Source organism: Lepidochelys kempii, chromosome 1 (assembly GCF_965140285.1).
Source record: "Lepidochelys kempii isolate rLepKem1 chromosome 1, rLepKem1.hap1, whole genome shotgun sequence".
NCBI classification, from domain to species: Eukaryota; Metazoa; Chordata; order Testudines; family Cheloniidae; genus Lepidochelys; species Lepidochelys kempii.
The window spans coordinates 50,097,493-50,115,097 of NC_136380.1; the positions used below are offsets into that span (position 1 = coordinate 50,097,493).

General features: G+C 41.1%; 1 protein-coding gene across 5 annotated transcripts in view; it reads right to left on the minus strand.

Annotated features, from left to right (window-relative positions):
- STARD13 (StAR related lipid transfer domain containing 13) overlaps positions 1 to 17,605 on the minus strand; it is a 491,362-nt gene that overhangs the window by 315,060 nt on the left and 158,697 nt on the right. For 4 of the 5 annotated variants that reach the window (XM_073341692.2, XM_078852678.1, XM_078852675.1 and 1 more), the window contains one exon: positions 12,949 to 13,107. In XM_073341692.2, the coding sequence (XP_073197793.1) occupies positions 12,949 to 13,107 (159 nt within the window). The remainder of the gene's footprint in view (positions 1 to 12,948; positions 13,108 to 17,605) is intronic. The other variant, XM_078852676.1, reaches the window with a different exon arrangement.

The window sequence follows — 17,605 nt, forward strand, 5'->3', positions numbered from 1 at the left end:
TACTGTGATTTTTTAAAAAAATGCTTACTTTAAAGTCTAAATGTATTTTTTTTAAGCTCTGTACTGTAGTTCTGTTTTCTCTGCCTTGGTCTACTATTTAAGGCCCCTTTTGTGCTTTTAAGCCAAAGATCCTGATAACAGGGTGAAAACATACCACGTCCTGCCCCCTTGAAGCATAGCATCTCTCCTCCCTGCGCCAACTCAGCCAGTGGAATAGGGAAAAATGAGGACATGGCCTACTTCTTCGTTTGAGGTTTCTAGGGCTGCTGGCCATGCTAGATTCCACAGGGCCTTGTGCCCTAAAGGTCGTGATCCAAGTCCCCCTGAAATCATTGGAAAGCTTGCACAACACAATGACTGGAATTGTGGCTTTCCCATGAGCAGCATCTTCTTGTAGCCTGTCACCACATTGCACACCCATGGGTGATACTAGTCACAATCTACCCCGCATTTCCACAGTGAGCAAATTGTGTGCATGTGCACATTGTGTGTATGTGTGATAAAGGGGTGGTTCTATTTTATATGACCAAAGGGAATAATTTAGCACTTTTATAAAGTCACTGGACACATATGAAGAGCAAGCAACTAGTAACTGACAGATTAAGTATCCTCATGCTAACTAGGGTTGCCAGGCATCCAATTTTCAACCGGAATGCTTGGTCAAAAAGGCATCCAGGTGGCTGCTGACCAGGCTGTTAAAAGTCTGGTCAGCGGCGCAGCAGGGCTAAGGCAGGCTCCCTGCCTGCCCTGGCTCCATGCAACTCCTGGAGGCAGCCAGCATGTCCCTGTGGCCCCTAGGCACAGTGGCAGCCAGGGAATCTCCGCACGCTGCCCCCGCAGCTCCCATTGGCCAGAAACTGTGGCCAGTGGGTACTGTGGGGGCAGCGCCTGTGGGCACAGGCAGCACTGCACCATGCAGAGCTGCCTGGCCATGCTTCCGCCTAGGGATCGGACATGCCGGCTGCTTCCAGGAGCGGCACGGAGCCAGGTCAGGCAGGGAGCCTGCCTTAGCCCCACTGTGTTGCCGACCGGGAGCTACCTGAGGTAAGCGCCACCCAGCTATACCCCGCACTCCGAAGCCCCTGCCCCAGGTCGGAATCCCCTCCTGCACCTTAAGTCCCTCCCAGATCCTGCACCTTTAATCCCACCCCCTGTCCCAGGTCAGAATCCCCTCCTGTACCCTAACTCCCTCCCAGACCCTACACCCTCTCCCACCTCCAATCCACTACTCCAGCCCTGAGCCCCCTCCCACTCCCAAACTCCCTCCCAGAGCCCGCACTCCCTCCTGCAACACAACCCCCTGCCCCAGCCCCATCCCATCCCCAAACTCCCTCCCGGAGCCCGAATCCCCTCCTACACCCCAACTCCCCGCCCCGAGCCCTCTCTCTCACTCCAAACCCCTTGGCCCCAGACCCACCCCAGAGCTTGCACCTCCCGCTGGAGCCCTCACTCCCTCCTGCACCCCAACCTCCAGCCTAGTGAAAGAGTGAGTGTGGGAGAGAGCGAGCGAGCGACGGAGAGAAGTGGGGCTGGAGTGGGGGTGTGGCCTCAGAGAAGGGGGCTGGGCAAGGGTGTTCAGTTTTGTGCAATTAGAAAGTTGGCAACCTTAACTGTATAATAAAGTGTGGCAGTACTGAATGCACAGAAAGTGAAAAGCTGTATAACTAAAAATATATAGATCCCAGTAGCCTCATTTTGGGAGGTGCCACTTTGTTTGGGTTTCTCAAGAGGAAAGGAAAAAGAAAAAGGAAAGAACAAGCAGTTCTGACAGATCACCTGAATGCTTTGTGCAGCAGGATTTGCTTCACAGTAGCTTCCTTACTTGTGATTTGTGTCAAGTTCTATTTGGAAGGAAATTGGAGTTCAATGAAAATGTGCAAATGCTTATGTGTACGATCATAAGAAAAAGTTTATCAAAACATGCTTTGCATTTAAAACTAACTGATTTATTAACAGAGGGAGTATTATCTGTAGTTAGTGAATTGCAGAGATCGTTTCTGGCCACCATGTCCTTCATAGTTTTAGAACTAGTAGATCTCATCCACTCACACCTAGTTTTTATTCATGGATTGGAGGAAGAAAACAAGCTTTCCTCCTTGTGCCTACTCCCAATTATTTTTTTTTAAACTTTGAGTGAAGTAGTCATTGAATTGTACAAGTTGAATAGACTGAAATGAAGAAAACATTCTCTCGGCACCTGCAGTAGAGGAGACTGCTGTCAAAAGCTGGTTTAACACTTCAGCAAACTCTGGATCCAGGTGCTCAGCTGGTGACCTTCACCAGATCAGTGGGTCTTTCTTTCTTTAAAACTTTGGCAGTAAATATGTACGGCTAATATTAATTGTTTTATTTCATTTAAATTATTTTAACAGATTATAGTGTGTTTAGGCTTTAACATTTAGGGTTAAAATTTTAAATAAGTTTATTCTTAAAAACAAAAGTGTGTAATTTAAAAAAAAAATCTAATTTTTAAAAAATTTTTACCCATCCTAAAAAAATATTGCAACCACGCTCCTTGCAGATAACCCCCTCTTCTGCAAGCACATAGTGGGTGAGATGCGAAATGCCAGTTTTTTGTCCATTGTGGTGAATACAGCCCGGTATTACAAACATACTAACAGGGATATTTTGAATCTAAATCCATTAATATTTTTTTAAGTGCTTGCAGATCTTTGCATGGATGGTACTATACAAATGCCAAATTATTATTAGTTTCTGTAGTTTCAAAAGTTCTGACACTTGCTTCTCTATGATGCAAACCCCCCCACCCCCGGCGCAACCCACACACCAACCACACACCATACAACCAGGCTCAGTTTGACAAAATTTTCATTTAAGAGGAAGCAATGCACAAAATACATTGTAATCCCCCGTCCTCTTCTATCCAAAATGACTTTTAAGCCCTGAAAGATTCACAGCCTGGTTAATCTAGAACATTTGTTTTCTCTAAACACTACTTTAAACTTCTTCAAAATACTGTACAGGGTTGCCATACAATGCATACTATTTGCTTCCACATTATGTCTCAGATGTCCCTAAGGTGCAGAATTTATGTTAACATTTGATGCCACTAAAACATTCCAGAGCTAGGGAAACATTTAATAATTTATGTTTTAGTGCAACAACTGACCAAAGGGAAAATACGGTAAACTGTTCTATAATATTATAGACTGTGAATGGCTAGCCAACTACAAAAGCAGTTTCTCTTCCCTTGGTGTTCACACCTCAACTGCTAGAAAAGGGCCTCATCCTCCCTGATTCAGCTAACCTCATTATCCCTAGCCTGATTCTTGCTTGCATATTTATACCTGCCTCTGGAAATTTCTACTAAATGCATCCGACGAAGTGGGTATTCACCCACGACAGCTCATGCTCCAATACGTCTGTTAGTCTATAAGGTGCCACAGGACTCTTTGCCGCTTTTACAGATCTAGACTAACACGGCTACCCCTCTGAAGCTATAATGTTATGTTAAGAGTTGAAAATACGATTCAAGTTAAGAAAAATATTTTAATTTACTGTTTAGAGTGATTTCATTGCCAGAAAGATAGGATATATTTATACCCTTTGTAGATTTTAGAACTATCAAGAACTCAAAAAAAAATACACAAATATCTTAGTTGCTGTTAGGTTTTAAAACTGCAAAAAAAAAATTTCATCTGGATTTTTTAAATCTAATTTAAGGCAAAAAAACCCCTTTAAATAGGCAATTTAAGTTTACTCTATGATTGGTTGAAGATCTCAGGTAATAATGTCAAAAAACAGCTTATAGTTTGTACAAGACCTTGTATCTCAAAACACTCAACACACTGTACATAAAGAATCATTTTACCCATTATGGAAATGCAATCATTTCTGAGATCAAAGCACAACCACCATGGGACAGCATTTTTAGAACAAGATATAAAGAATAACTTAACTGAAGCTATAGGGAGAATTATAGGTAGGCAGATTATTGGAGCTGAAATTTGGCAAGGGACCTAGTGTTAAACTACTCTTAAATGTAAATCAAGGCCAACTCTCGAAAATTAAAGATCAATGCCTTGATTTCACATCTCATCCAGAAGTAAGCACTTCAAGCTGTATAGAGTTGCTTAATATTTTTCTGGGACATTGGTTCACCACTGATTCAGAGGGAAGAGTGCCACCTACTGAGTTATCAATTATACTTCCTGTAACTTGCGGGTGGTTTTCAGCCCAACTATCCATTCTTAAAGCTGCTCCTCTCACAGATTTTATGAGCTCACAGAGGCAGAGCTACAGATACCAATGTACTTGCAATCAATAAACCTTATCTGCTGTACTGTATCTACACAGAATGCAACATAAACAAATAAAAGGGTGATTGACTATCATCACTTACAGGAGTGTAAAACTGGCACAAGATCTGAATCAGGCCTCAGATCTCAGGGATCTCTCTGTCCACGAATAACTGTTTTGCTGAATTTCATGTTTACATAAACAATTAAGATACCATGCCATATTATTCAACCTTTGCATAAGCAGGTGCAACCACACTGATTAAATTTGGTCAACCAACAACAAACAAGTTACATTTCTTAGGACATTAACGGGATAAGCTAATGACACACAGGATGTTAGAGTCCACAATGCTATTTGCCATTAATGGGGAATTTGCAGCTACTACAGCCATAAACATGGAGAAGCTGAGAATATACCCATAAATTTGACCACCATCTCTTAAGAAAAAAAAAACAACAAAACCAAAAAACCAGGGTTCTCTAGTTTTGTGCCAGCCTGGTTATTTTAAGCCCTTCTCTGTTCTTCCTCTCTGATTCAACATCAGTGTTGTATTTACTGGTCTTAAAAAAAGACTTCACTTCCGTCTCTATACACTGAACAACAAGTGATTTTTTTTAAATGAAAGAAGGTTACACAGAAAACATCTAACAGCACAGTTTGCTCGACTCATCCTAAATGCCATGTCTGGGATGCTGAGCTCCACATTACACCTAGTGGTTGAATGTTGACCTTTCCACCCAGAATCTACATTCCACTTCTGCTATTTTACGGTCCCAGTTACCTACAACAAACAGTGAATATGTCCACACGTGAAAAAAAGAAAAAAACAACAAAAACACACCACCAACAACAAGGCAGTGAGTCTCAGAGCTCAGGTCTACAGACTTGGGCTCATACTAAAAATAGCCATGTAGAAGTTCGCACTTGGGCTGGAGATTGGGCTCTGAAATGCAAGGAGGGAGATGGGTACTCCAGCTACTGGAGAAGAGTAAGGTAAGTCGACCAGAGAGCATCTCCCACTGACGCAGCACGGTGAAGACACGGGAATAAGTCAACCTAAGCTACGTTGACTCCAGCTACATTGTTCATGTAGCTGGAGTAGCATAATTTAGGTTGACTTACCCCGGTAGTGAAGACAAGCCTTAAGAGGTAACTGGGGTAATTAAAATGTGCATAGTCGTTTCAAATTAGGATTTCATAGTAATTTCTGCTCTTCACCTCTGAGGTTCCAGGTGGCACTTGCTTTTTCTTTTGTATGAGTGTCAATAATTCATTGAAAGTGCACAGAAGTGTGTACAACTATACAATTGTGTATACAGGTAACCCACTGTGTGTATTACGCCACCCTTTTCTGTGCCTAGTGGACAGAGGATGTGATTCGGTTACAGCCCCTAGCTACAGAGCTTGCTCTTTTGCTTAAGCTGTTGGAGACACTCGCATATTTAAGTCTGGAAGTGCCTAGTTCAAACCCTGGTGTGCTGGCCAAGATGACAGCCATCAGAGACAATTTTGATGCTCTAGTTCAAAGGCTAGTTTGTGGCCTCTTTAACAATTTGAACCAGTATGTCCTTCAGTTCAGTAGGCTTGGGCTTCTGTAGTTACCAGACACTTTTTGCTGTATATGAGATGGTTAATCACTGTAACACTGAAATTGCTGATGTAAAGAAGTTTACAATTGTGACATTTGGTTGCTTCAAACAAATGTAAGCTTCTGCCAGGCATGGTCCACAGCATCAAGGGTCAGGTTCAAATGTCTACAGGTTCTTTTTATAATTAACACAAACCACCAGCTTGAATGCCCACTCAGAAACATGGGAAAAACTATGTATCTTCCCTGAGTGCCCCTAAAAGCAATACTTCCCCTCTTGCAAGCACTGAGTCTGAGTCTAAAACAAGGAAATACTTTATTAAGGGACCAGAGAACACATCATCAACTTCGGAAAACACAACAATATATGAATAACAACAAGTAAAGTACCCATAACAAGAGTATCATTAGTCATAGTCTTTTATCTTAATTTGCCACCCAGGGGCATGAACGTTCAATACACAAATATCTCTTTAACACATCACTCCCCCCCTCCCCCCTTTTTCCACTGCTTCACTCCACTTACAGTTAGGGGTCAGTAGTTAGTGTAGTCCCAGAGTCTAGGAATGTACTCAGCCAGGCCTGTCTTTAGCCCTTATAGGAAACGCTGTCTAATCTTGTCCTTCAGTTCAGTCTCAATAGCCCACCAATTTGGAGTTTGGATACATTTCTAAAGACATCCCTTAAGTGTCACTTGGAGGCTTTCTGGGTAGAAAGCTTATGCAAATGAACTCTGTAGCGATACTTTCCCCAGTTCACCAACAGATGGTGGCAGATAGCTCCTGCCCCCATGGAGTTCTGTTCGCTCTTTCCCCTGGTCATCTACAGTTAGCTCCCTATCCTCTACAGCTTCAGGCTACATGGCTTATACAGAAAGAAAATGTCTAGAGAAATATCCAACTTTGCAATGAGTAATAATGCAAGCTTTGAATACTGGTAGCAATAGTTGATAAATATTGTAGGACACCATATTTTGCTGCAAGATACCATCTATGTGCAGGACTGGATTGTGGCCTTTATGTAGAGCTGAACCTCTGCAAGAGGAGCACAATCTCTATTAAAAGCTACTCCATGGGCAGTGGGGTGTGCAATCTGCTCTATCCCTTAGTGGAACATTTGCTCCCTCCACTGTGTGTGCTGGCCTCTCTCTCTGGTCATCTAGTGTGCAGAGTAGTCTCTGCTTGTTCCTTAGGGTGGGGAGCAGGAGCTAGTAGTCCTTATGCTCCCCAGAATTCAGGGAGCATCGGGACTGCTATTAGCAGAGGTCCTGACACAGATGCACAGCTTCTTGTACACCCCAATGTCCTGTGCAGCCCGGCAAGGACCATTGCCACTGTCCCAGATGATTTTGTCTAAACAATCTCTGTACTAACTTTAAAATCTCTCCTCTTTTCTCTTCCTCCAAATAACTACTGTTAAAGACAAAGGACCAACCCTTACTCATGTTGCAGTCCCACTGAAGTCCCATGCAAACAAGGATTACAGGATTGGGCCCCCAAATAGGGACCACTGCAATAAAAATGCATGATGGTTACATTGATGAGGAAATGTCTTTGATTAAACTATATTAACAGATAGAACATTCTCACTCCGTTTTCTCACATTGGGGCAACAAATACATTACAGGGGCAGACCAAAAGTAAATAGAATATCGATAGCTAGTTAGACAGATAAGACACAGAGTGTAGCAATACCTTCCTCCCAGAGGTATGCACACAGGTCATCTTCAGATCCAACTAACAAGGCCAGTGTTTACAGGATCTCTTAGGGCCCAATCTTGTGAGCATCTTCATGTCTCACCAACAGGAGCTGAATGTGCTCAGCACCTCACAGGATATGGCCCATAGTCTATCCTTTATTTGTGGCTGCTACAAAACAGCTGAGAATTGCCTTTGTCACCCAGTCAAAAACCAGATGTGCTGAATCTAAAGAAACACGAGTTCAGCTGCTTATGTATAGTGCCTGAATAAACGAAAGGGGAAATAAATTTCTTCCTTTGCTCACTTGATTGAGTACAGTATATAGTCATCTGTCAGGGAAATGAAGTTATTTATCTTATTTATTTGCATATATACACAATATTATCTATCAGTACCATTCCTGTTTACCTCTTGCTCTGGATTTATAAAAGAAATTAGTCTGACAACTTACACCCCAAGTCTGTTGATACGGAGTCTGTAAATTGCCTTTGAAAATTAACAATGTATTTCTAAGACTGAGTGCAGTAAGCCTGAAATGTAGCATAGCAACTTTAATGCGTCTATCATTTACAGTACCTGACATAATATTCTTGTGAAAAAAACAATGTCATGAAAAATCCATCTATAAAAACTGCATAAAACACACACTTTATTTACTTGGAACTGACAGTTATTCAAGATTCTAACTAATCATGAAACCACATGATCTTTTCAGTACAGAGGGAATCTAAAATTACCACTCCGAAAACACAGAGAGAGAGCTCTTTACCAGTACAAACAGACTCAAGAGACAGAAAAGACCTCTTAGGTCATCCAGTGTCTCTCGCTACCAGAGATGGCATTGTTCCCTGCACTACACTTACTGACGTTTTGTCCAATCCAGTTTTAAAAGTGCCAAAATCATGTAATGTCCCTTTGGATTCACTTCCTGGTCACTCAACTTTGGCCTGTTTGGAAAGACTGAAAAACTTGCAGGGAGCAACTTTCCTATACAGAACGTTTCATTTTATTAATTAAAATAATGACAAACTTGAAGCAAAACAACTTCTGCTTAACGCCAATAAAAATGAAACCCTGAAGCCTGAGGAGTGGAGTTCAGAGCTTGAGTTCCAACCTGAGTTGCAACTTCAAAACCCTGTCTATACTGCTATTTTTAGAGTGCCAGCATGAGCCCCGCTAGCCCAAGTTTGCTGACCTGGGCTGAAAGGTTTGTTGCTGTGGGCTGTGTAGACACACCCTAACTATCCTCAATCACTTGTAGGCCATGTCTACACAACAGACTTCTGCCATCAGAGCTATGTTCATCAGGGGTGTGAAGAGGGGTAATCCCTGACCAATGGGCCGGTCTCAGCAAAAACCCCCTAAAGTAAACACCGTTTTTCTGACAAAGCTGTGCTTTCATCAGCATAGCTTGTTTTGCTCAAAGGTTGGGGGAGGGGGAGGCGCGGAGGGGTGCAACATGCTGGAATAAGCTATGTCAGTGAAAGTGTAGTTTTGCCAGCATAAGCCACATCCACCCTAGGAGCGCTTTGCTGGTATAATATACCACTATAGCTATATTTCCAAGTATTCCTATCATAGACCTGGCCTAAATGACATTTCCTATGCCAGAATAGCTGTAGAACATTAAATGCAATGTGCTCTGTTTCGTAGAGAAAATTGTGCATGAAGGAACAGAAAGAACGCAGATGCTGAATGTGTGGAGACAAGTGAACAGAGAGAGAATGGGCTTGATCCTGCAGTCCTTAATCCTGCAAAAATCTCACTGAGTGCAACAAGATTTTTGCAGAAGCAATGCAGGCTTTCCTTCCCCCAGCTGAGGGTTCAACCTCCTCCCCATAGTAAAATGGAAATAATACTTACCTACCTCATAGAAATGTGGTGAGAATCAACTGAGTATCAGTAAGCATTTTGAGATCCTCAGATTCTGGTAGAAGGATTTATTTAAATAAATCACCACATATTAATTCTCATTTTATATGTTTACCTTAGCAAATATTGTGCTGGCCAATAAGGGACCTGTAACACACACTGACCAGTGGGTTACAATATCATTAGTTATACGTATCTAAACAATGGTAGATAACATCAGCCATCTCTACACTCAGCGGCGGATTAATGATTTTGCCACCCCTAGGCCCAGAAATAATTGCCGCCCCCCACCCCGCCTCCACTCCGTCGCCTCGCTTGAGTGCGCCGCCAGGTCCTGCTTCTCCCCGCTGCCTGCCAGTACTTGTGCGCCAAACAGGTTCGTGAAGGAAGGGGAAAGGGGGGGGGAAATGTGGCGCGCTCAGGAGAGGAGGCGGGGATTTGGGGAAGGGGTAGAGTTGGGGTGGAGCCAGGGGCAGAGGGCGTAAACTGGCACTGCGGAAAGCAGCCTCTGGCTGCTACTATAAATTTGCCGCCCCTTGAAATTTGTCAGCCTAGGCATTAATATGTCGCTGTCTACACTCCTTGTGGACATCTCTAAAACACCAATTTTTTTTTTAAAACATCATCTAACTAACGTCTTCCAGAGAAACAATTAATAGTGATATTTGCTATAGAAAAAAAAGAGCAGAAAGTCTTTCAGCACAGTACATTGCAAGAAACCATTTTTGTTTTCCTTTTTCTGAACCAGGTGGTTAAGGAAATCCAAGCACTGGCCTAACGTTAGAATAGTGATAACTGTGATACTGTATCTAAGTGCTAGCATTACAGCTAAAGGAAACTAACTGGTCACAGCATTCATAACCTTGTTTTCTTACTGGTCACACTGTGTGCTACACACACCGCAGTTGTGTAATCTACAGAAGTAAGCAGAGCACTGAGTGCCTCACAACTAGTATTTCCCATATTAGTTTATACATTGGAACTGGAGGAGAAAAATTAACATGATGAAACTTTCAGTTAAGTCTTCTATTGTACTTGTGTCTAGGATATGTCTCATTAAAACAACTATTATGCTCTCTTTTCTAGGACAAGCCCTCTCATAGCCAGGGAAACGTTCTGTTCAATAGTATTTCATCAGAAATGTTGCAATGCATTTATGTTCTTCCTTTAAAAATATCTAAACAATATAGTTCCTGAACTGTGAATTTTCCACAGCCACTTATTCTTTTTTATAGTTCTTAAACAGTCAGTGAACTTTGTAGTCATGAAAACGAGGGGCTAACAGCACTAGCTTGTGTCAGGTATTGTACAAGAACGCCCTTGCAGAGCTCTGCCAATACATTTCATTCCTGACTTGCAATTTCCAACATCGGTCTCTTGAGCTGCACTTGCTAAATCAAGACAAAATTATTTCAGGTTTGGGGCAGCGTAGGGGATTTGTGTGGGACTATATAGGGAGAAGGCTGAGAAAGCTAAACTCTTTTTGACTCATTCCAAGATTTGAACTCCAATCTTGAGAGATAATAGACTCGTGCACTAAAACATATTTGCTCTGATTTACCACTGCATTATGCCAGTTTTCTGCCTGTGTAACTCCATTCAAATCAGTGGAGTTACGTAGGGTTAAAACTGGAGAAATACATTGACAAACCAGGCCCATTAATCCCTCTTTTTTAATGTAAATAGTTTTGCTATGTCCATTTAAAAATACATTATTTTTATGCCTTTTAACCATAACAGAAAAATGTTTTAGAAACAGCCTTTTAACAGATGTACAGAGTCTCTGAAACTAGAGAGCATTATTTTCATTCTTCCCTCTTGGCCTGAAAAAGGACCACTTGAACTAAAATCTAATTTTGAAAGAAAAAATAAGATGTTTTATCCTCCAGACAAAATTAGCGAAGTCAAATTTCATTATTTATGTCCAAATTACAGCAGTGGCTAGTACTATTGAATTATTAAAAAGACCACTAGCATTTTGCAGAAATCATGTCGTAAGCTACTATGCAGCAAAACGCTTGGAACTTTGATCAAGTGTTAAAAAAAGTGTACGGTATGGAAGAGTTCTACTTGGACCTTGGGGGATGGATTGTGTCATCTAATAAGTCTTCTCAATTTCTAAACTGTATGATTCTAGGGACTTCATTGTAAACAATGGTAAGTACATTCTAACTTACATTATTGTTATCACTGACACTGTATGTACGTATCACCTGTATCAGTGAAGTTTTCTGAGTTTGGTATTAATTATACCAACATTCCTTGAAGTACAATACTAGGAGGGATTGTAGAGATCAGGAAAGAAGAATAAGATATGTTCACACTTATTCCTTCTCTTCCAGCATCTCCCACCGCAAACACACAGTCACTTGTGGACAAAAACCCAAAATTACTGTAACATCACTTCAAAGTTATATAGATTGTATTGGTAGGGTGGAAACATAAGCAAAGATATTAGTGCTTGCCTGAACATCTGACTTAAAACAATTAAGTGCAATCAAATATCTCATTTTCTCTAGTGGATTCTGAGATCTAATGTAACTTGAGCAAATTAAAGTAGCTGGGCAGCTGCAAAAGAGAGAAGCAGAAAACTATTTAACTAAGATGAGAATCTCTTCTGAAAGTACATTAGTGTATTTCAAACAAACAAGTCAGCTCCAATGTTTCAAACTTCAGTCTGAGTGACAGCAGCAGACCTTCAAGCTGTAATGGAATATAGAATTTACAGAGAACTATGTAATTTCACGCTAGGATAAAAGGGGCATATTATAGTTATCTTTCTTTTAAGGCAATATACCTTTACTTGAATCAAAACACCTTAGGCAACGTATCTTAAGTGCATACATTTTACTTGACATTAGTAGAAAGAGAATGTCTTAACCATTGCAGGCACCAAAGAAATTTACAGAGGACAAATAAAAAGGTTTGCTATTTTGTAACTAGGAGCTTGATCTTAGAATTACTTTCCTTCCATAGATCTACATAAATATCACTATCTACTTAGCTTATTATGGGCCTGTTCCAAAGTCTGTTGAAGTCAATTAGTGTCAATAGGCTTTGGATGAGGGCTTATACCATCTCACAGGCAAAGAAACAAAGTGAAATTAATACTATTGATTAGAAATGGGCCCAGACTAAAACTCTTGATTTGAACAGTCCTGAAATTTGGGGACATTCAGATGTGGATCCAAATTTTGGGCCTGATCTACAACCAGTTAAAGTCAATGGAAAGACTCCCAAGAGACTTCAGGTCTTCTTAAACAGTGAATGAACAAAATAATGCAGATAACATGCTAGTAAAAAATAGTGACGGGACTCAGATTCTTGACCTTGAATACTCTGTCATATTGTATTGGGAACACTTGCCAGTCTTATTGTAAAAGATTTACAGTTGTGATGCATTGTATTTATAGACTGTATTTTTATTTTAAATTAAATACAATGAAGATTTTAATGATAAATAGCAAGTCTTGTGGTAAAGAATTGAAGCCAGAATATGCTGTAATATAAAAAATAGCTACTTACTTCAGTTTTTGGTCGTGCTCCAGTTGACACTGAGCTTGGCAAACCATCTAAATCCTGGTAGCCTGCCCTCTTATTCCCACAGCTTCCCTTTCTCTGATGATCTCTGTGAACAAGGCCTGTCTCCACCTTAACAGGGGACTGTAAGGGGATAAATGAGTCCTTTAATAAAAAAAAATAAAAAAATAAAAAGTCTTTTAAAAATGCAAACAAAGACAAAAATACAATTGAGATTGTGTCCATTAAGTTTATATGATGTATAGTATAAGTCAGGCCTGAAAGGTTATTTTTTTTAATTTCATTTTTTGCATCTGTTTATATTAGAAATTCAGGTCTTGTCTACGCTGTTTTTTCTAGAAGCCTCTGTGGAGAACTAGTAGGATTACATATGACATCATAAACACTAAGCAAATGAAACCTGGTATTTTGAGAGGGGAAAGTTACGTGGAAAATTGCGGTTTCTTCCCCCCCGCCCCCCTCCCCATCCACTTACTGTAACTCAAGCATCCTACAAACAGTTAAGAGAAAAAGCTCTTTTTGTTAAAGAATCATCATCCATGCCACTTCAAATTAGAGACTAAGAATGCTCCTTATCCACTTCTTTAGATCCTTTGAGGACTAAGAAACCTACCCCAAACCACGACAGGCCAGATTTGACAGTCTTGGCAATTCTGAAGTACAAAAACAGCTTTTAATTCCCAGCTGCCACAGGACATAGCTCCTCTCCCTGCAGAAACTGCATGGACTCCAGAGGCTGTTCATTCACTGTGCCCTTTTAAGTTACCTTCACCTTTTCCACAACAGCCTATTTACAGCACCAACAGCACTTTCTGACCATCTCCCCAGGACCTGAGGGAACACATGTCTGTCTCCCTCCCTTGAGGCCTCCATGTTACTGAGCTCAACTAGCCCTGGTCCCCTTTCTCTCTAGCACTTCCTTCCTTCCTTCCTCTTTATCAGCCCTGGGCTGATAAGCTAATTGGCTCCTTATCCCATCCATCCAGCCAACCTGATTCTCTAATTACCTCCATCAGATTTCTCCAGGGGAACTTAATTAACATCTGAGAGATCAGAGTGCAGGTTCATCTATTCGTTCTCTGCACTCTGTCACAACAGCAAACATTAAAAAAATGTTTCTAGTTGTCTTGTTACAACATACAAGAAAAAAAATACAAATCTGTCTGGAACATTAAGGGTTTAAAATAACAAAAGTCAAGAAATGCAACAATTTATGTTCCAACAACAATGTTAACTTAGCCATATCCTACATATCTAGTACCTTCCGTTCCAGTTTTTCTGGTTATGTGTGTGGCTTAATACATTATTGTGTTTGCTGAAAAATGTCTACCTTAAATAATACAAAATGGGCTAATATGAATTGCTATAATCTAAAGATTTCCATTTTCTGATTTATTATTTTAACTCTGAATCTTTGATACTGCAGCAACAACTCTATTTTTGCAATGAAAATAAAGTTATTTGTGTTTATAAATAATTAATATACAATCCACATTTGGTTGATTTTTGATGATTTTAAAACTGTATGTGAAATAGCATTTTAAATAAAAATATATATGTATTTGTTATAGCTATTCATTAAGGGCTAGATAGAAAGTTTACTTTAATCTTATAAAGAAAAGGAGTACTTGTGGCACCTTAGAGACTAACCAATTTATTTGAGCATGAGCTTTCGTGAGCTACAGCTCACTTCATCGGATGCATGCCGTGGAAACTGCAGCAGACTTTATTTATACACAGAGAATATGAAAAAATACCTCCTCCCACCCCACTGTCCTGCTGGTAATAGCTTATCTAAAGTGATCATCAGGTGGGCCATTTCCAGCACAAATCCAGGTTTTCTCACCCTCCACCCCCCCACACAAATTCACTCTCCTGCTGGTGATAGCCCATCCAAAGTGACAACTCCTTACACAATGTGCATGATAATAAAGTTGGGCCATTTCCTGCACAAATCCAGGTTCTCTCACCCCCTCACCCCCCTCCCAAAAACCACACACACAAACTCACTATCCTGCTGGTAATAGCTCATCCAAAGTGCCCATTCTCCCTACAATGTGCATAATTAAGGTGGGCCATTTCCAGCACAAATCCAGGTTTTCTCACATCCCCCCCACCCCCATACACACACAAACTCACTCTCCTGGAGAGTGGTCAGTTTGGATGAGCTATTACCAGCAGGAGAGTGAGTTTGTGTGTGTATGGGGGTGGGGTGGATGTGAGAAAACCTGGATTTGTGCTGGAAATGGCCCACCTTAATTATGCACATTGTAGGGAGAATGGGCACTTTGGATGAGCTATTACCAGCAGGATAGTGAGTTTGTGTGTGTGGTTTTTGGGAGGGGGGTGAGGGGGTGAGAGAACCTGGATTTGTGCAGGAAATGGCCCAACTTTATTATCATGCACATTGTGTAAGGAGTTGTCACTTTGGATGGGCTATCACCAGCAGGAGAGTGAATTTGTGTGGGGGGGTGGAGGGTGAGAAAACCTGGATTTGTGCTGGAAATGGCCCACCTGATGATCACTTTAGATAAGCTATTACCAGCAGGACAGTGGGGTGGGAGGAGGTATTTTTTCATATTCTCTGTGTATAAATAAAGTCTGCTGCAGTTTCCACGGCATGCATCCGATGAAGTGAGCTGTAGCTCACGAAAGCTCATGCTCAAATAAATTGGTTAGTCTCTAAGGTGCCACAAGTACTCCTTTTCTTTTTGCGAATACAGACTAACACGGCTGTTACTCTGAAACCTGTCTTTAATCTTATAAGTTGGGATAACATGTAGCTACACTGCACCAAGAACAAAGTTAGGAGAGAACTGAGTCTTAAAATCAGCTCATTCTCTGGCTCCCCACTGGCTTTAGGGGGCAGTAATCTACTGCTAGTTTATGCCAGTAATGGATTATTTTCTCTGGTACATTTGTGGGGCTGGAGAATGGTGTGCTGTAGGGTTGGAGAAATGAAAGAAATCAACGGACCAGAATTTAGTGTACAATGCTTTGTCATTTTGAGAAAAGAATTAAGAAAAATATATATTTTGAAGGCAGAGTTTTATTTTATTGAAAATTCTATCTCTGAAATAAAAATCAGACAGTATTATCTATATATTTTTTCTATTTTTTCTATATCAGTACTATATTCATGACTGATATGAGACTATAAAAACTCACAGATGAGATTCACAGTTCTCAAATCTGGTGTTTTTTCTACTAAAACACAAGGTATTGGAAGTAACATGGAAACTAGACAAATTGTTTAAGCAGTAGTGGAAGATACTGTGCACAGCAAAACTTCTTTGCTGCTCTTTTGTTATGCACAGTATCTTCCACTAATGTTGTACTTCATGTACAAATATAAGAAATGCTGAAAAATATTTTCCAGGCGGGAAATGTAGATGTTTTAGAGGAGCTTTACTACTAATTGCAGTTTTCCAAAACTTGTGAGCTTTCAGCTGAAAGTTAGACCATTTTTGAGTGGTGGTACTTGCAGCATGTAAAAAATAAAAGGGTCTGAGAGAAATTTTTTCAGCAAAGAATGTGATGCCTGTTGAACTTTTTTCCCTCCTCTCATACTTCTATTGACCAGACTCTGAGTCCTATTCCCTGTGCCATTTCCCCATGTGAAACTGACTAGCAGCAACCTGCAGCTTGTACAGATGCAAAACAGGGCATGGCAAATGAAAAATCTTTAACATTTTATTTTGAAAAATAATTTTAAAATTTTAGAACACAGTTTACATGTAAATCCTCATGTAAATATTGTCAACAATGAAAAATGCTGCTAACCATTTCATCCCCCATGAGCCTACATATAATGATGATCTGTCATCTGCTACCATTGAGAACAGTCTAGAGCCATCCTCTTTGGAACCCCCTTTCAGGTAGTTGAAAGCAGCTATCAAATCCCCCCTCATTCTTCTCTTCTGCAGGCTAAACAAGCCCAGATCCCTCAGCCTCTCCTCATAAGTCATGTGTTCTAGACCCCTAATCATTTTTGTTGCCCTTCGCTGGACTCTCTCCAATTTATCCACATCCTTCTTGTAGTGTGGGGCCCAAAACTGGACACAGTACTCCAGATGAGGCCTCACCAATGTCGAATAGAGGGGAACGATCACGTCCCTCGATCTGCTCGCTATGCCCCTACTTATATATCCCAAAATGCCATTGGCCTTCTTGGCAACAAGGGCACACTGCTGACTCATATCCAGCTTCTCGTCCACTGTCACCCCTAGGTCCTTTTCCGCAGAACTGCTGCCTAGCCATTCGGTCCCTAGTCTGTAGTGGTGCATTGGATTCTTCCGTCCTAAGTGCAGGACCCTGCACTTATCCTTATTGAACCTCATCAGATTTCTTTTGGCCCAATCCTCCGATTTGTCTAGGTCCTTCTGTATCCTATCCCTCCCCTCCAGCGTATCTACCACTCCTCCCAGTTTAGTATCATCCGCAAATTTGCTGAGAGTGCAATCCACACAATCCTCCAGATCATTTATGAAGATATTGAACAAAACCGGCCCCAGGACCGACCCTTGGGGCACTCCACTTGATACCGGCTGCCAACTAGACATGGAGCCATTGATCACTACCCGTTGAGCCCGACAATCGAGCCAGCTTTCTACCCACCTTATAGTGCATTCATCCAGCCCAT